The sequence below is a fragment of the Gossypium hirsutum genome, chromosome A01, assembly GCF_007990345.1.
Source record: "Gossypium hirsutum isolate 1008001.06 chromosome A01, Gossypium_hirsutum_v2.1, whole genome shotgun sequence".
In the NCBI taxonomy this organism is placed as follows: domain Eukaryota; kingdom Viridiplantae; phylum Streptophyta; class Magnoliopsida; order Malvales; family Malvaceae; genus Gossypium; species Gossypium hirsutum.
Genome location: NC_053424.1, coordinates 14,478,527 through 14,498,243, shown reverse-complemented (window position 1 = coordinate 14,498,243; position 19,717 = coordinate 14,478,527). Strand labels below are relative to the sequence as shown.

The 19,717-nt window shown below is 35.4% G+C and overlaps 3 protein-coding genes across 5 annotated transcripts; all 3 read right to left on the bottom strand.

Annotated features, from left to right (window-relative positions):
• Nucleotides 1–4,965: 4,965 nt before the first annotated feature.
• LOC107922094 (leucine-rich repeat receptor-like serine/threonine-protein kinase RGI4) lies at nt 4,966–8,636 on the bottom strand. Its single transcript, XM_016851933.2, has 2 exons — nt 5,816–8,636; nt 4,966–5,715 (listed from the first exon to the last, which is right to left on the bottom strand). The coding sequence occupies exons 1-2, from the start codon at nt 8,634–8,636 to the stop codon at nt 5,240–5,242; spliced, it is 3,297 nt and encodes a 1,098-aa protein (XP_016707422.2). The 3' UTR covers nt 4,966–5,239.
• A 3,731-nt stretch (nt 8,637–12,367) lies between these two features.
• Nucleotides 12,368–15,887, bottom strand: LOC121206215 (protein transport protein SFT2). Of its 3 annotated transcripts, none has more exons than XM_041076827.1 (5): nt 15,513–15,887; nt 13,890–14,157; nt 13,698–13,802; nt 13,378–13,484; nt 12,368–12,897 (listed from the first exon to the last, which is right to left on the bottom strand). In XM_041076827.1, exons 1-5 carry the CDS (start codon nt 15,704–15,706, stop codon nt 12,873–12,875), a joined length of 699 nt encoding a protein of 232 aa, XP_040932761.1. In that variant the 5' UTR covers nt 15,707–15,887; the 3' UTR covers nt 12,368–12,872. The 3 variants fall into 3 exon arrangements, with proteins under 3 accessions (XP_040932761.1, XP_040932759.1, XP_040932766.1); XM_041076825.1 differs by having other exon boundaries at nt 12,368–12,893; XM_041076832.1 differs by lacking the exon at nt 12,368–12,897 and having other exon boundaries at nt 13,149–13,484.
• Nucleotides 15,888–16,616: 729 nt separating this feature from the next.
• LOC121206217 (peptidyl-prolyl cis-trans isomerase FKBP16-1, chloroplastic) lies at nt 16,617–18,825 on the bottom strand. The gene is made up of 8 exons (XM_041076834.1): nt 18,692–18,825; nt 18,048–18,221; nt 17,887–17,921; nt 17,669–17,762; nt 17,472–17,532; nt 17,242–17,287; nt 16,938–17,008; nt 16,617–16,852 (listed from the first exon to the last, which is right to left on the bottom strand). Exons 1-8 carry the CDS (start codon nt 18,763–18,765, stop codon nt 16,775–16,777), a joined length of 633 nt encoding a protein of 210 aa, XP_040932768.1. The 5' UTR covers nt 18,766–18,825; the 3' UTR covers nt 16,617–16,774.
• Nucleotides 18,826–19,717: the final 892 nt, after the last annotated feature.

Genomic DNA, 19,717 nt, shown 5'->3' with positions numbered 1-19,717 from the left:
ATCCACTAAAAATTAAATTTGGTAATACTTTTAACTATATATGACTCGAGAAATGATTATATGAAATAGGGGTGTCACATCATCTTGTATCTATTTTCAATTATTTAATAAAATTTCAGTCATTTTTTTCTATGTTATTGATACATAATTTTAATAATTTTTTTCTTTAATCCTTGAACCCTGAACTCAAATTTGAATCTCGAACCCTGAACCCCAAATTTAAAATATTGAACTTCAAACCTAGCTTTTTGGTTCAAGGTTCAAAATTTAAAATTTTTTTAATATCTTTACAATTGATCAAAATAATTACATTGAAATTTTGAAAAAAAAAAGTTCAACGTAATCTTTTAATTGAAAGATAAAAACCTTAATATTCAGTCTTCCTCTATTACTTTAGGATTTTTCATTCTTTTTCCTAACATTTCTTTTGTGTTTATTTTTATTTATTATTACTTTTTGAAGTCTTTTTTTTTATTTTTTTCTATTTTTGTACTTCAAGTAAAAGATTCACACCTCTTTTTCTCGTTGGGTTTTCTTTTTTATCTTTCATTTTAACCCTGTATTGCATTATTTAATTATGGGCTTTAGCTTAAAATCTGAAAAACATAATTGGGCTTTTATTTAGATTGGGTATTATATAAAATTGTCCCTTTAGCGAATAAACAGTTCATATATAGTATCCTTAAACTCTTGGTCTGATCACAATGAGATTAGTATTGTTTGAACGGTATTGGATTAATTAATCAAATCGGTTAAATTAAAATATCGGTTCAGAGAAAGGTTTTAAATTGATTGAATTTCGAATCAGTAAGAATAAGCTGAATTGTTCTTTTTCCTTTTTTAAATTTTTATAATTTATTATTATTTTTATCAAATTGATTGAACTAATTGAATTAGACGAGATGAACTAATGACTTGATTAGTTCGAGCACCGATCTAATTCTAAAATATTGGTTTTGATACCAACTATCTGTTGCGGAAGCGACGATAATATTAATAACAATATTATCAGAAATATTTAGATAATTATTATGCCAACAATTATACTAAGAAAATTCCCAGTTAAATTGGAGGGGTCACAATGGTCCCGCTTAAAACCCAACAACTAGACAGAACTCACTTAGATATTTATAGCAATAATAACTAAATAAATATAACCAACATAAAGCTATTAAATAAAAGCAAACAAATAAGAAATAAAATACCAGAGTTTTAACGAGGTTCGGCCAATTTAGCTTACGTCCTCGGACACTACCAAATTAATATTTCCTCTAGAAATATTACAAAGGAGAAGATTTTGGGATGATACAACCAAAGGGGGAGGGGTTCTATATATAACAAACCAAACCCCCTCCATTTCTATCTTTTCCTAATGTGGGATATTGCCAATATTCAACAAATCTCCACCTTGGCGATATTCCACATCTTCGAACATCTTCTCATAACACAAACTTCAATAGTGTCTTCAAATTTTGCAACCAATCGCCTTCTTCCCTTTTGGTAGTTGTGCCAGCTTCCACATCTTGTTTTTCTCTAGAGATTGCATCTCCTCTTCCATTGCACCTAACCATCTATAATTCTCTAAACTCTGAATGGCTTCGGTGTAAGTGGATGGAATATTATCAACAACTGGAAGTGCATAAGCTACCATGTCAGTGAAACGAGCAGGTTTCTGAATTTCTCGTCTCTGCCTTCTGACTGCAATTGGCTCTGATTGCTGTTGAGGTTCTTGGGTAGAAACCTCTTCCTCATCTGACTCTGCATCTGCCAATGAAGAATCACTAGTGGTACCTTTTGCTGGAATTACCACACTCTGCTCAAACTCCACCTGCTGCGGAGTACACTCCACCTGCTGTGAAGTACTACTCACTCCTTCTGGATTTACCTTATTCAACATGGCAGATTCATGAAAGGTAACATCCCTACTGATTATCGTCTTCTTTGCCTCTAGACACCACAAACGATATCCCTTAACACCAGCATTGAAGCCCATGAATAGAGCCTTCTTTGCTCTTGGATCTAACTTTGATTCTTTCACATGATAATATGCAATAGAACCAAAAATGCGCAAGGTGTCATAATCAGTAGCAGGTTTTCCATACCATTTCTCCAAAGGAGTCTTGCCATTTATAGCAGATGATGGCAAATGATTGATGAGATGTTGAGCGTACGTCACAGCCTCAGTCCAAAACTTTCTATCTAATCCAGCATTAGATAACATACATCGAACTTTCTCCACAAGCGTTCGATTCATACGCTCTGCCACCCCATTCTGTTGCGGTGTTCCACCTACGGTGAAGTGCCTTACTATGCCACAATCTTGGCATATCTTCAGGAAAGGATCGCTTTTATATTCTCCACCGTTGTCTGATCGGAGAACCTTAATCTTCCTTCCTGTCTGATTTTCAACTTTAGTTTTCCACTTAAGGAAAACTTCAAGCACCTCATCTTTGTTCTTCATAGGGAACACCCAAACTCGTCTGGAAAAATCATCAATAAAGGTGACAAAATAACGTCTTCCTCCAAGTGATGGAGTCTTGGACGGTCCCCATACATCAGAATGCACATAATCCAGAATACCTTTAGTATTGTGAATCCCAGTGCCAAATTTCACCCTTCGTTGTTTTCCCAGAACACAATGCTCGCAAAATTCAAGTTTGCAAGTCTTTGTACCTTTCAATAATCCTTGCTTGGCTAGAGTTTGCAAGGATTTTTCACCAGCATGGCCCAAACGCATATGCCACAGCTGTGTTGCCTCAGCGTCCTTCTTGGTACTCGTAATTGCTGCTGCTGTTGTCCCGACCACTGTACTACCTTGGTAGTAATACAGATTGTTCTTTCTTATGCCTTTCAACATCACCAATGCTCCTGAAGTTGCTTTAAGAACTCCATCTCGTATTGTCACAACTAGGCCTTTAGATTCTAACGACCCCAAAGAGATGAGATTCTTCTTCAACTTTGGGACATATCGTACATCCCGCAAAATTCTAGTAGATCCATCATGACTCCTCAGTTTAATTGAACCTATCCCGGCTATTTTACATGTGTTATCATTACCCATGTAAACAACCCCTTCATCTAGTTTTTGAAATTCAAAGAACCATTCCCGAATGGGACACATATGATAGGAACAACCAGAATCCATGATCCACTCATCTGCATATAATGTTGAAGATGTCATACTAAGAGAAAAGTCTGACTCTGCTTCACTATTGCATTCTGCAACATTTGCATCTTGCGGAGTCTTCCCTTTTTTCTTCAATTTTGGACAATCTTTCTTCCAATGTCCTTTTTCTTTGCAAAAAGAACATTCATCTTTGGCAACAGCTCGACCTTTGGACTTTCTTCTCTTCCCCTTAGACTGACTTTGCTGACGACCTCTTGTTACCAATGCTTCCACTGCTGCTTCACCTGAACCTTTCAACTTATCCTTTCGGCGTAGTTCATAGCTATACAATGCAGCAGTTACTTCATTGAAAGTTACTTCCGATTTTCCATGAAGTAGAGTAGTTTCAAGGTACTCAAACTCCTCAGGAAGCGATCCCAACAACATTAACGCCAAGTCTTCGTCTTCAAAAGTCACATCCAAATTCAACAAATCAGCCACCAGCTGATTAAAATTGGTAATGTGCTCGTTCATCGTGGTACCAGGAACATAACTGAAACGAAACAGTCTTTTCTTCATATGTAACTTATTTTGACTGTTCTTCTTCAGAAATTTCTCCTCCAATGCTTTCCACAATTTACTTGCAGAAGTCTCTTTACTGAATGTATACTTCTGCTCTCTGGAAAGACATGATCGAATTGTACCACATGCCAATCGGTTGATGGTCTTCCATTCTTTATCATCAACCCCTTCTGGTTTTTCTTCCTCAATGGCAATATCTAGACCCTGTTGAAAGAGGGCATCTAGAAGCTCACTTTGCCACATGCCGAAATGACCTGTTCCATCAAAAATTTCCACTACAAATCTCGTATTTGCAGTTCCAATCCTCGGCAAAATGTACGAAGTGGAAGTTGTTGATATGGATGGTTTTTCTTCTGTCATTTTTGCCATAGCTTCTACTTAATAGCCACCAAATGCAGAATACCCACAAGCTTTAGGAAATGTTTCTGATGTGTAAGATCAGACTAAGCTGCAAACACAGAGCATACTACAAAACCTTGGCTCGGATACCAATTGTTGCGGAAGCGACGATAATATTAATAACAATATTATCAGAAATATTTAGATAATTATTATGCCAACAATTATACTAAGAAAATTCCCAGTTAAATTGGAGGGGTCACAATGGTCCCGCTTAAAACCCAACAACTAGACAGAACTCACTTAGATATTTATAGCAATAATAACTAAATAAATATAACCAACATAAAGCTATTAAATAAAAGCAAACAAATAAGAAATAAAATACCAGAGTTTTAACGAGGTTCGGCCAATTTAGCTTACGTCCTCGGACACTACCAAATTAATATTTCCTCTAGAAATATTACAAAGGAGAAGATTTTGGGATGATACAACCAAAGGGGGAGGGGTTCTATATATAACAAACCAAACCCCCTCCATTTCTATCTTTTCCTAATGTGGGATATTGCCAATATTCAACACTATCCTCACGTGAACAGAGTTTATGTTGTGCATCAATCTTTCTCCCCGAGCCATGTTTTGGGAAAGGAAACCAAGTGAAACTAATAACAAAACACCATAAACGCAGAAATGGATGTGATAACAATGATCAAGTTGAGTCCAACTAATGGATTAACTCTTTTAGAAATCTTGAGAATATTTAAATGTAATGGTATTTTCCACTGCATGTGCTGATGATTAGGACAGTCTTCAATACCCAAACCCGGGTTAGTTTAGCTTGGGGAAGACTTTTAACATCGCTGAATACTGGAAGTAAAGTCTTTGTCAGACAGCACATGCACATGGAACATGGGACCATGTGACCTCTTCTCTTAAGCTGGTCGAGAAACAGAGAATCTTATTCCTTGCAATAACTTCTAATTACATAACTCCAGTGCTAACAATCATTGTTTCGGCTTCTACCTGCTTGCACTCATTCTCTCAATTCTCATCTCTACTCCCAACATATTCCTCTTCTCTCTTTTTACTTTACACTTAAGTGAAATCTAAGTAATTATTAAGTATAGCATCAATTACAACTCAGACCATTTAACACTTCCCAAAGTTTCTTCTATGGACTGACTATGAACAAATTATGCACCACATAAGTAGCTACAAATTGAAACCTCCGCCTGATGATAGGATTGAATCATCCGAAAAAGCAAAGGAACAATTAGAAGATCCTTGAGAAACTACTGTTCTAGTAGGAGGTTGTGGTGATTGAGGCTGAGGGGCTGTTGAGGTTCCCTTTGATATGTCCCTCGAGGTCTCAACATGATGAATTTCTTTAAGCATTGCTACAACATCTTTCATCGTTGGACGATCGTCAGGCCGGGCACTGACACACAGGCATGATACAGCCAGTGTTTGTAGCATTTCATGCATAGCAGGGTCAGCCCTCCCTCTAAGCTTTGGATCCAGGATGTCAGATGGGTTCCGCTTGTTTGCTAAATGGTCCCGAACCCACTGAAGTGCACCCCCTGGCAATGTTGGGTCCAATGGATGCCTTCCAGTTAGCACCTCTAAGAGGACTACTCCAAAACTGTATACATCACTTTTCTCTGTGATGCGTTGCATTGTTGCATGTTCTGAGAGTAGCCATGAAAGATTAGAACCATTAACGATTTATATGAATGAATTAAGAATAACAAGTTGATTGAACCCTGATTAGGACAAAGGAAATAATACCTGGAGCCATGTACCCATAAGAACCTGCTAGGTGTGGTCTTGGACTTAATTTGGAAAATTTATCATCTTCATTGCTTTTAATAACACGAGCTAACCCAAAGTCAGCAAGGAAAGGCTCATAGCCAGCACCTAATAAGACATTCATAGCTTTCACATCCCCGTGCAAGATTGCAGGCACACAGTCATGGTGCAAGTATGCAAGGGCATGTGCCACACCCAGCACAACATCGTATCTAGCTTCCCATTCAGCTCCTCCTTTTCCAGCACCATGAAGGAGTGAACTCAAGCTTCCACTTGGAAGATAATTGTAAAACAGCAGTTTCAGATTCCTGTTTGAACCCCAACCAAGAAGCCGAACAATGTTTCTGTGCCTGATTGAGCCAAGCGTCTCAATCTCAGAAGTGAATGCACCAGACTCTTCTGATGACCACATCTTCTTAATTGCTAAGGTTTCACCATTTGGAATTATTACCCTGTATACGACCCCAGAGCTCCCAGTGCCAATCACATTAGCTGAAGTTAAATTGTGGACGATATCATCAATTGATAAGTCGAGCTTCTGGTACAGGGTCACTTCCCAATTATCATCCTCCATGAGGCCATTGTTAGTAAACCGGGCACGAACTAACATGTAGATAGCCAGTAGTACAAGAACTGCACTGCCACTTATAAGGATAGACATAGCTAGCTTCACAGCTGGCCTAACATGCCTTGAATTCTCAATATCAGCTGAAGTTACAACACCATTTGAAATATAGAGGTCTTTGTTTGACTCAAGGTCACTCAATGGGAGCTTTCGGAAAAATGGGGAATTTGGAAGTTCACCAGAGAAGTCATTGAAGGAGACATTGAGAGACACAAGGTTTTGTAGGCTTGCGAGGTTATCTAACTTACCAGAGAATTTGTTGTGAGAGAGGTCAAGTACTGCTAGCTTAGTAAGACCAGAGAACTCAGAGGGAATTTCACCGGAAAACTGGTTGCAGCTAAGATTGAGAGAAATTTCAAGTGCTGGAATCTGGCCTAGTTCCTTTGGAATTTCACCAAAGAAACCATTGTCACCCAGGTTCAACAATTGGAGCTTACTGCAGGCCAATATCTCAGATGGAATCCTTCCAGAAAGTTGATTCCTTCCCAAATTAAGCTTGGTCAATTGAGTTAAGGACCCAATACCATGAGTCAAAGGACCTATAAGCCTGTTGTCTGAAATATCCATGTATTGTAGGCTAGTAGGCAGAGAATCTGGCAAAGAACCCGTAATCCCATTTGAATGGAGGTCAAGAAATTCAAGGTTTTGAATTCCATTTATTGATGGAGGAATTCCTCCAACAAGGCGATTGTTGCTTAAGTCAACGAAATTCAAGCCCTTCAACTTCCCTATCTCTGATGGAACTGTTCCTGCAAGTTTATTGTCATTCAAACGTAACCTGTACAGATTGGTGCAGTTTCCTATATCTGGCGGAATAAAACCAGATAAATCATTGGAAAGTAGCAGTAATTTGGTGAGATTTCTCAAACCAAAAATCTCTTTTGGGATTGAACCAAATAGGCTATTGTAGGATAGATCAATTGCCTCAAGATCCTGGCACTGAGAAAGACTATCTGGAATATTTCCAGTCAGCTTATTTTGCCAGGCAAAGAATAGAGTCAAACTCTTAAGGTTGCCAATGAGAACAGGAATCTCACCGGAGATGGCGTTGTTGTCGATTTCCAGATGAGTTAGCTCAATGCAATTTGAAATTTCAGAAGGAATTGTACCTGATAACTGATTAACACTAAATTGAAGCTCTTGAAGCTTCAAAAGTTTTCCAATGCTTCTTGGTATGCTACCTGTCAGATGATTATCAGATAAATCCACCATAGTTAGCTCCGTGCAGCTTCCAAGTTCATCTGGGATACTACCAACTAAGTTATTCTGCCACAATAGCAGACCTTGAAGCTTGCTCAGCTGACCGACTTGACTCGGGATTGGACCGGATATAGAATTTTGATACAGGTAAAGATTTTGCAGCTCACTGCAATTACCAATCTCTTCTGGTATAGGACCTGATATCAAAGATGTAAAAATGGCTATGGTTTGAATTCTTTTCAGCATTCCTAATGATGAGGGAAGACTGCCAGAAATGCTAGTTTCAGCGAGGCCGAACATAACCAAGCTGGTGCAGTTCCCTATCTCCCAGGGCAGCTCCCCTTTAAGATTTTTATTTCCACCTGCTCGAAAAACTTGTAGCTTTCTCAAGTCTCCAATGCTCTTTGGAATTTCACCGCTGAGTTGATTGTCATAGAGTGTCAGGTAAACAAGGCTGGAAAGATTCCCTATTCCTGACGGAACTTCACCTTCAAGGAAGTTTGAGTTGAGAGACAATGTTTCCAATTTGCTCAGTCTGCAAATTTCCAGGGGGATTTCACCTGTGAGAGAATTGCCACTGAGGTCAACATAACTTAGCTCATACTGATCACCGAGCTCCTTAGGGATTGTGCCTGTAAGATTGGTTGATGAAAGCACAAGGGTCTTCAAGGATTTTAGAGACTGCAAATTAGAAGGCAATGAGCCTTGCAACTCTATTGCTTTCAACCTTATCTCAACTACCTCGACTTGTGAGTTGCAATGAATCCCAAACCATCTGCATGGAGTAGCATCTAATGAACTCCACGATTTGAGTGCATCTCCGCTGCTGTTTAAGCTGTTCTTCCATGTTAAAAGAGCCTGCCCCTGCTCATCAATCGAGTAGCAACGATAGAAAAAAAGTGTGTTTATTGAGAGAAGTAAGGTGAAGGAGAAGATATTGGAGGAAAGCAGGAGATTCCTTGGTGTTGCAGGCATTGCTTAGAGAAGAGAACAGGTGATCTGTTTTGGGATTGAAGAGGGTTGAACCCCATGTTTTGTTTATAGAACAAATGCAGAAGATCTGGATCCAAGTGCACTTTCTTTTTCTAATATTATAATAGGTCTAGATGTAGTTGTTAAACAAGAGATGGTGATGCATTGCAGATGGATTTCTTATTTTTTTTATTTCTTTCTTTCAGTCTTTATGTTAATCAGTCAATTAAAAGGAAAGGTTATTCTGATATTCTTCCCATTCTGTACCTTTTAACATACTTTGTTTTTAAGCCTTAATTTTTTACTACAATTAACTATCAGAAAGAACCCCAAAGCACCTCTAGTATGTCAATAAACCATGGAATTTATGTGCCAATCCAAGCAAGGTGGTCCATCAAATTTATGTGGTCACAGTTGACTACCAAGCCATGTGTTTGTTTCCCGTATAGTTTTCAGTTGCTTTTCTCTGATTTAACCAGCATAAGCACACATAATTTTGTTTGATACAAACCCTTTTCCCCCTCGCGGTAATGTTTGGAGCACATGGCCATCTTAAATGCCAACTATTTTGATTTGTGTTAAAATTCTGATATCTTTTATTACTTTTTTTCCTGCAGAGTTAAGCTAAGTGGGGGATGTTTAGTAAGTGTAAAAAGGCATTTTGGTTCGTTTATAGCACATTACAATAGTGAACATCACATGGAAGTAATGGAATCAAGCAATAAATTTTTATTTGTTTAAACACCAAATCTGGACAAATTGTCGGATAGTCTTTGCTATAAAGAAAATATATATATGAAATGGAGCTTGGCCTTGAATTGAAGGGAAAATCACATACCAGCTTGACAATTCTTTATTGTTATTTTATTCACTATAATCATAATCAAATTTGGTCCACTGATTAAAAAACAAAAACAATACTCAATAATTAAAATCTTTCAAGATAAACAATACTAAATCAATAACAATTATGGGCTTGAGTTTCTTGAGAAAATGGGGTGAAATTTTTATTCATATATAGTGAAATTGCTAAATACGCAGAATCATAAAACAGTACTATTTTTGCTTTGCTCCACCTCCATCTACTGACGATACCTACCCTTTAATTTGACCATAAATTCTTACCCACTAGTATATACCAGCAAACCCAAAGTACCAATGCACATTTCTTGTAAGATTGTCAGATATTCACCACTAGTTAGTGGACCCTATAAGGTTCACTTGTAATAAATATAACACCAATGCCCAATACTTAAATATTTGAAACTTGTTTTTTCACAATCTCTAGCCAAGAGTTCATAGATACATGACATGTTAATCCAAGGAGACCCCCAAAAAAAAGTGAAAAAGAAAAGATGTATGAAAGCCAGAAAACAATGAAAAGAATAAAAATAAAGCGAAACAAAGCGTTAAAAGAAGAGACAAAGGGCACTCAGTTTAAACAGAGATGAAATAAAAACCATATAACAATCTAAATGGTCCCTCTTTGTCCAATTTCTACCTTTTGTTGTTCACTTTTTCTTAGTGAAACTCAACTTGGAAAACCTTTTGGTGTAAGGAAATAAAAAGGTTATGTTTGTAATATTATATTATGTTTGTGTTATAACATGAATGGGGGGCATCATCTCTCCTTTCTTTTTTCATCTTCTGCAACAATGTTAGGTAAAATCAATTTAACATATACCTATAAATGTAAAAAGCTTGAAAGTAGTGGATCTTGATTGCAATTTTAGGGGTATACTTGTCATCTTAATTAATTACTCTCTTTTTTTTTAATTTCCTTTTAAATTAAAACAAAAACAAATCAAGAAGATGATTACAAATGGATCTATCTCTCATTACATGAACTTGATGTCTCATGTATTTATTAATTATTGAAGTTGTTTAAGCATCACAAAGATGAGCAAATGGAATCAAATTAAACTAGTAGGCAACAAAGGGTCACATGATGTGATCTTAGATTGCTGGTTTTCCAAATGGCAACTGTATAAGATTAGCTGAACAACAACAGACCTTTATTATACTTTTTTTTTTGTTCTCTGGTTTAAAATATATAGAGAGATTAGATAGAAGTTATATATTTTTGTTTTTGAGTTTAATTTGTTTAATCCTCACTGTACCATATCAAACAACTTCGGTTCGTGGTGCATACCTTAATTAGTTTTTTGCTTGGTGTTGTTGGCATGAGACTAGCACATGAGAGGAGATATGCAATACATGAAGATGATGATGGGCAAATGCATTCTTTATACATATATATATGGATGGAAATGATAGTAAAGAGGTGGAGGTGCATGCTTGAAAGTCATGTAAGATTATACATGGTGGAGATGGGGAAATGTTTCAATAGTTATGGAACACAATGAAATGAAGTTAACACAATAACCCCCTCCCCTCACCTCTATACTAGAGCACTACAATCTATGCACATGATGTCCACTCCACACTATCAAGGCCTAGCTAAGCTTACCTACCTCTCTTATTTATATTTATATTTGTAATTGGGATGTTTTCAGCAGTGGACCCTGAACAAATGCATGATGGAGTCGACTCCATTCCTTTTTACATTTTGTACATAGCATTAGCACCTCCTCTCCTCTTGCATGGACTACCCAAATAATACAACAATCTTTTACTCAAAACTCAAACAAATGCCAATATACCATCCACTATTTCAATTGCTAGTGTTCCCCAAGCCTTCTAGGCTTTTCTAGCCGGCTGTAATGAATTTTTAAGTTTAATTCTCTCTCTTTTTTTGTTTTTGTCTTATCATTTCTAGTAAATATTCAATGTTGAAAACTTTGTTATACCAAATTTATTCCTAATGTCATCAATTGGTGTCAGTTTATTTGTTTATATATATATTATTGAAGATTTTATGATATTCGATAGTTACATTCAACTCCAATTAAATTCATAATCGAGTTAGGTCGAATTTTAAATAGGAAATAAACTCTCCCGATATTATTTTCTCTATATTCAAGACTAAATCTAAAATCTTATGTGAAGGATAACAAACTTCTTACCACTCGTATTCTTTATAATTTTGTAGTCTATAGTTTTTATTATTTTATTTTTGCTTTTACTTTTGCTCAATATATGCATTAAAGTTCCGCAATATGAACACTTTGTTGGCTTTCCCCATTGTCTTTTGTGATTTATGTGACAAGTTCTTTTGTTCCTTTCTTTAATTTTTGGTTAATGGAGAAGGCGAACCATATCCTTACGTTAGTGATTATATTATACTAGTTAGAAAACAGAAAGCTACGTGTCATGCATTTAGAAGGTCGCATCATTGTCCCCTAATCACAGTATTGCCGTCCTAATCTTTCCCTAATTTCAGGATTTGGGTTCCCTACATATCCTTTATTTATTTCTTTATGATGGTACGAGCTTGACAATTATGGGTTTAAGTGAGAGAAAGCTTTTAAGCTCCGGTCAAAAATTTTGTGCTGACTGCTGATGGTTAAATCTTTGTTCTTTACTTTACATAGTTTATGATATGATTTAAACGAACATGATATACGTCGTGTTCATATAATCCTTTTTTAGATTTTGCTTACTAGTTCAAATACCCTATTTGCATCTCATTTCCTTATCTAGAAACTTAATAATTTGTTGAACATTTCAATTTCAGCCCAGGAGCAAGGAGTTTCTGTTAAAATATTACTTGGTCAAGAAAAAAAAGAAGGGGAATTGATGCTGATATTGCTTCTTGTGTGAGACATCAATACTTCACTTTCCAGTCACTTCATGTTTAAAACTATCCAGGCAAGCCAGAGAACAGAAAATCTTACTGGCAAACAAATCAAAATCCCATTTACACAGCCCTTTCTTATCTGGTAAATTTCACTCTCTTGAATGATGGGTTAAGGTTGAAAACATAAACACAAAAGGTAATGAAATGAAATGAGTTATACATGGAAAGGAATGATGGAGAATAGTAGCTCATTATTCTTTTCTCCCAATTTTCCAAATTAAAAAACATACCCCTAATGATTGCTAGATAATATCCCATCATATGAACTGATAATATTTATTTTCCAGAATGTGACATAGAAGCTACTTACACATCCATCCCATCTCCCCCTAGTCGGTTTCAGCTGTGATATTTGAGAAGCTTGAAAATCCCAAGATACTAGAATCAGATACCACCAACACACATTTAATGCCAGATCTACTTCAGACTTGTATCCAGATCCATGTTCACAAAAGGATGGAAGCACACATGGTCATGGATCATAGGACATTGCCAATTTGCTTCCTTCAGCCAACATAAAAACACAGTACCCTATCAATCAACTAGTGCATATAATACTATAGCCTCATCTTTCACCCTTCAATACTTTTAGCTTTAGCTCTTCAATTTTGAAAGAAAAATGAACTATCTATGGTTATATAAAACAACCACAACTCTAGTCACTTAGACTTGGCTCAGGGATACCAAAATGGTATAAATATATATATACATGAGTAGATAAGCCTAAACATATTGCAGACCAAAATGGACAGGAATAAAACCAATGAGTCGTGCTGTTATTGGATTGAAATTTGGTGTTAACTCGTTCCAAAAAAATTAGACACATCTAAAGGTACACTCTTCGAACTTTTTCTTTCAGGAAAATACCGGTAACAACAATGATGTGAACATGGAAGCAATAAAGCTATGTACCTAAGACCATTAAAGTCTCAACTATCAGAGATGTGTACAAGGCAAAAGCAAAGTCAAAGTAAATCAGGTCACCTCCCAAAACATCTTGACACTGAAGAGGCAAGAGCAGAGGTGAGAAATTTGAGCCCAGCAGACCCACCAGGGAAGTAAGAAACAGCATAGTATGCAAGTGCAAGGACCTAGAATTTTCACGGAAACAGAAAAGAAATTGATATCAAACCAGAAGATTGAACTGCCGCTAAGTTAATTAATTATATATCAGCTGATCATTTGACAAACCTAACCTAACAAGCTTAAGGAAAAAAAAAAAAAAAAGAGGCATGATAAGAATAATAGACTACTACGGGATCCTTAGAATAGCGAAAATGACACAAGTAAAAGAACCAGTATACCTGAACAACAGAAAAAAGCACAGAAAGAATGTAGCTATGAAGCACCATGGAAACATACATGGTGCCCACCATACTTCCAATAAATCCTAATGCAAAAGGAAGCCTCTGCAGATATGGTGTGAAAATCCAAAATTAAAAACCAAAATGGTAAAAGATTTAAAAACAAAATATCTAAATATAGCATATATGTACCTCTTTCGATGACATGTGGGCCAACTGATTCTTTGGGCCTCTGAGAGCAAAGAATGATCCAATGATAAAGCCACATCCAAGGGTAAAGCAGATTGCAAATTTTTGGGGCAAGAGCACCATGACTGGAAGAAACATGGTAAAAGCAATGAAAACAAAAAAGACCCCAGCTGCCAGAAATAAACCAAAGTAGATGAATGCTTTTCCTGAAGGGACACTACTTGTGGCAGATTGGAGATTCCCAGGGAGATCTCTCACCCCTTTTGAAACACTGGAACACGAGGAACCAAACCAAAAAAAATTGCATTAACAGAAGAATATGAACTTATGAGTTATGCGATGTACCAATCCATTTTTATTTTAATTTAACAGGTTTTAATTAAATATGAAAAAGTAATTGCTCTTTCACAACTACAGTTAATACAAAATTGGAAATATGCCAACTTATGGTAAAAGCAGCAGGTTGCTAGCATTTACATTTGGATACTAATTTCAGTGATTGTGTTGCAGTGGGGGTAATAAGGAGGAATAATACATTCTGGAGATAAATAGAAAGACAAGGAATCTACAAGTACCAGCAATTGAACTATCCTCAACAACAAGCAAAACAAGGCACCAAATAGTTCACTATTTTACTCCAGGTAGCAAACATATCAATGACCAATAGTCACAGGTCTTCGCTTTGGTAGAGATGCGTTAAGTTCACCATTTGAACACCAGACCACAGCACTGCCAAGGACAGCCCTAAACAGCATACACGAATAACCAAGATACAACAGTTGATTTAATGATTGAACTCAGTTAACTCATAAAAGAACTGCTTCTATTGTTAGTCACATCGTTTTCAACTCATAAACTGGCAATATATACTGGATCTATATTAATCTTACTATCTTCTTGTTGCTCAAACCAACCCAATTAACATTAAGTAGATACATGCTCTGATAAACACTTAGTCCTATAACATAATGGAAAATAAAACTCGATCTCAAGGTTTTTATCAACTGAAAGACCTAATAATACTGTATTATTTCTTGTTCACCCATCTATCCTCTTATTCTAAAATCAACTAAAGTCACAATGCCATTTTTGACAGGATAATACTCAACAGAACAGAGGAAATCCAAGCCGAGGCTTGCACATATGCTATAAGAGTTCACTTCCTATTAGGCAAAGTGATGACTGTTAACAAAATCAAACAAAGATCTTCAAACTTAATTAAATTGGCCAGAAGCTTACAAATCAAAATGAATGATCATTTACCCCACTCCAATTCACCAACAACATAAACTCCACCAAGGTAATGCAAAGTCAAACTTCCCATATTTTGAATAATACTTAGATCCATGATCCTAAATCAAATTGGCGAAAAAGTAAAAATAACCATGACATAACAGTCAATTTCACTAAAGTTTTTTTTTAACTACATCCCATAAAATAAAACACCAATGATCCAAATCCCATTCTCCTAGACCACAAAAACAAATAAACACAAAGCTCGATTTGCAATGTCAAAAAAAGAAGAAGCCCCATAGTTAATTCAACCAAACTAAACCTAAGAACACATAAAATTTGATGGTTCATCTTTACAGATAAAAAGAAAAGGGGGGGATGATGAAGACTTACACATTGAAGGTACCAGTGACAGTATCATTGGCAGACCTCGCAGCAGACTCAAGATCAAACCCAAACACAGTTGTAGTTCCCTCTTCTGCTTCTTTTGAAGCAGCATATGAGTTCCAATCTGATAAAAGAGATGACCCTTCTTTTCCCTGCTCCTCATCATTCCCACTACTGCCGCCTGAGAACCAAGCTCGCATTTTTTTTTTAAATTTTTGGTTTTGGTTTCTTGAAAAGAAAAAAGCTGTAAAGATTCAGCCTTTCAGTTGGGGTTCTTTTTGGATTAGTTAAGGGCTGGGAACGGTGAGGTTGCTGTATGAGAATAAACCGTCCCACGAGAGACCTTAGTAAGGAAGGAAACTCGGTGCTTTTGGTTCCTTATTTCTGGTTTGACAAGTTAACGGTGTCGTTTTAATGTCAAATATTTTATTTTATTTTTTATAAATTATCGCTTATTACAACGATATAAACGGTTGAAAAATTAAGTAAATAAAATTAATTTATAAAATCTACAATTTTATCTTTATTTTAAAACATTTTATGTTATTTTCAACAAATTCAAGGTCACTTTGCACATTTAAAAATATAGAAATAACTTCTACTATTAAATATAAAATATAAATTATCATAAATAAATAAAAGTGGTTCATAAATTCCATAAATTATGGAATAGACTTACAAAAATAAATGTGGAGTTCTTAAATAAATAAAAGTGGTTCATAAATTCCATAAATTATGGAATAGTCTAACAAAAATAAATGTGGAGTTCTTGAAAGGATAATATTTTAAAATAAATAAAATAAAATAAAATTCTGATAGAAGTTTCTTAATATTATCATTTTCAGAAAGGAAAAGATGGATTCATCATTTATCACTTTTTAATAGATTGAAAATAATTGAGACATGTATTCGAATGCGCTGAAGTACATTATCCTTCTATTTATGAGTTAGGGAGGGACTATGGGTAGATATGATCAAAATCTATAATGAAATTGTTTAAAAAAATAAATAATAATAATGTAAGTCTTTTGCTTTTCAGTTTACACTACCACTTCTGCTAGTACTGTATATAAGAAAATATTATCCCAATTAAAGGTATCATCTCAAAGATTAAAAATAAGCTCCCACAGCTGCAGTTGCTGAGAAAATTTTGAATCTGATATTATAAGTAATGCAGTAATGTATGGCTTACAATGTCTCATTTACGTCATTTCTTCTACTACTGGCTATTTAGAGAAGGAAAAACATAGTTTCTCACACAACAACCTTTATAATATCTTCAGAAGCTGGACCTCAAAGATCAAAGGTTCTTTGGCATGAGATAAGAGGCTACGCCGAGGACCGAACTGCAATCAAACACAAGAACAAATGTAACAAAACCGGTTTGCCTAAAATTAATGCTTTATTAAACAAAAGAATCACGGTTGAAACCTCATCAGGAATCGGTTTCAAGTTTTCATTGATGTATCCCACGGAAGGAGGTATCAATGCTCTTCTCTTTCCTGAAAAGAGAAAGTACAGAACAAACAAGTGGAAATGGTGGTCACGAAATTTGGCTCAAAGTGTTATTAAGTGCAAAGACTAGCAACAATATTCGCCTCAACCAAGTTGTCGAAATCCATGCCCAATTATCAATGCATGTATGCACAAGACAAGATTACGGCTTTTCTGTCCCTTTTTTCCTTGTAATATTGTAGTGGCAGTAGGCAATTATAATGATCAAGAATCCATGTACCTCCAACCTTCATGCCCGTCAAAACATCCTTCAAGCCCTTTATAATCTGTCAGATGAAGAAACCAGTTAAAGAATCCTGGATGTAAATTAAAATGGCGATCTCGTAGGTTCCACTTTTGATGAGTATTTGCAGAATGATTGGAAATTATCTTGCTCAAGTGAAAGAATGTAGTTGGCAACAACATAGTGATGATGCTATGGTATCGACATTAACGGAAACAGGAACACACCTGGTTCTCATCCAAAGGAAGGGTGACAGGAGAGCTTTCTCCACTGAATTGATCCACAGTGCTGTTAAGTTTCCCACAGAACAGAGGCAGGTCAGACTGGATCAAACATCATGTGTTTCAACTAATGAAGTGGTGAATTGATAAAAGAAACTCCACATTAGTTAAGTTCAGGATTTTTGTGATTTCAAGTTTTCAACCTGTGAACGAAATATCCATTTGATCGTCGGCAGACATAGTTTACTTGTACATAGTCTCCGTCACGAGCTTGCCGTCCCTCCCCTTCAATAATTTCTAGAAAGAAAAAGCTAGGGAATTAAGTATGATCTTTATTAGAAAAACTTGAGCATTTCACTCATAATTCTTGTTTATCTGATAAGAACTACACTTTCGTGAAAGATTTGGAGTTCCATCATACCTTGAATTCTCACCCCACTGGAAAGCTTCAATGTCCTGAACACCTCAAAGTTCAACTCCAAAGTAACAATCTTCGGTGAGAACCGATGAAAATCACCAAATAGAAGAATAAAGATAATGGAATGGCTAGAAAGATAATAACCAACACATACAACAATTTACCGAATCACTTCAGGTTCATTCATATCTTGCATCGGGGCAGCAAAAAGAGGATAAATACACAACGATATGGGACTGAACCCCATAAGCTGCAAAAACACCCTCCTAGGCAAACTTTTTACTGATACAGAAGGGCGCCGGCTATGCGAGCCCTTAATCGTAACATCCTTGTGCTGTCTGTCCATAATATTACCGGCTCAGGTGCTTAGCATTCTAGCAAAAGTAATATGACCATGATGGGAAATGCTACTGAAGGAACACAAATGCATATAACAAACATACCTCCAATAAATGAAATAAGCATACACAATGTAAAGGTAAAAGTAGTCAGATTAACTCAAAAACTATGCAAATTATCCCCTGTATATTAGATTAATGAGCAAACTAGTCCTTTCTAATAAAATTTGATACAATTGACTAACAAAATGCCACACTATGCTATCATATTTGAGGGATTTCTGATGAGAAACGTAAAGAGTAGTTTTGCAAGTCTTTTGATTTCTGATTAGAATCCACTACCATTGATCTGATTTTCAAAGTAGGTAAAATTGACTAAGATTGAGAATCGTGAAGAGAAAACAAGAATGCTTTCTCTACCAGAAAATATAAGATATAGAACTAAAGAACTGAAAAGAAAAAAACAGTACCTTGGTGGGAAGTTAAAAGAACAGGGCAACTGTTGTAAGGTCTGAAATGGAAGAGCTTGTAATTGCAGGTGCATGTCTCGTAAACAAATGAATGCTGTTTTTCAAAGAATGTAATAACGGATGAGGCAACCCCATAGTTAATAAGGAAAAAGACTTAAAAGGGCTTGCAATTGCCTGCGAACCGTCTCAAAACCTTTTTAATTCCACAGCCAATGGCCTTTTGCCACGTCAAAATGTGTTCACTTTTTTCCTATATTTTTCTATTTCTTTTTTAAGTTAGTACGAGTCTGTCTGACCCAGAAAAAGTGCCCAATTTTTTGGTTCACTTAATTTGTACCAATTTTAAATGTCTTCCTCTACTTTTAATTTATTTTCTACTTTATGTAATTTGAAAACTAAAACTCAATTAATAAACTATTAATAATTTTTTTTAAAATTTAAATATTTAATATTTTATCATGATTTAAAAATTAAAGTTGAATTTATAACACATTCAAATATAATAGAAGCTCAACTTTAAATTTAAATTAAGTGGAATTAAGTTTTAAGTCACGAGGTAAAGGGACTAAAGGCAAAATTAGATCATATTTTTATTAACAATTCAACACAAAAGCAAACCATTGTCAAGAAATTTGTTTTTTTTTCCTTCAATTTAAATTGCGAAGAAAAATATTTAAATAATTTTTTTACTCTTTTTAAATTTAAAATTTAGTTTCTATATTTTAATTTTGAGACATTGACTCCTTGTACTCTTTTTTATTTAAAAATATTGATCCCATTAAAGTTAACAATATCAAAACTAAAATATTTTTTTAGCCCTCAACATTTACAGTCTTTTTCCGATTCAGTCCTCACACTTTAAAAGTACATAAAAAATTTAATAATTATTTTTATATATTTTAAAAAAACATAAATATTTATTTTTATTTTTATTTTTATATTTTAAATTAAAATTTATATTTTAAAAAAATAAAAAATTCTTTAAAATTCAAAAAATATAAATGATTTGAAAAATATAAATAAAAA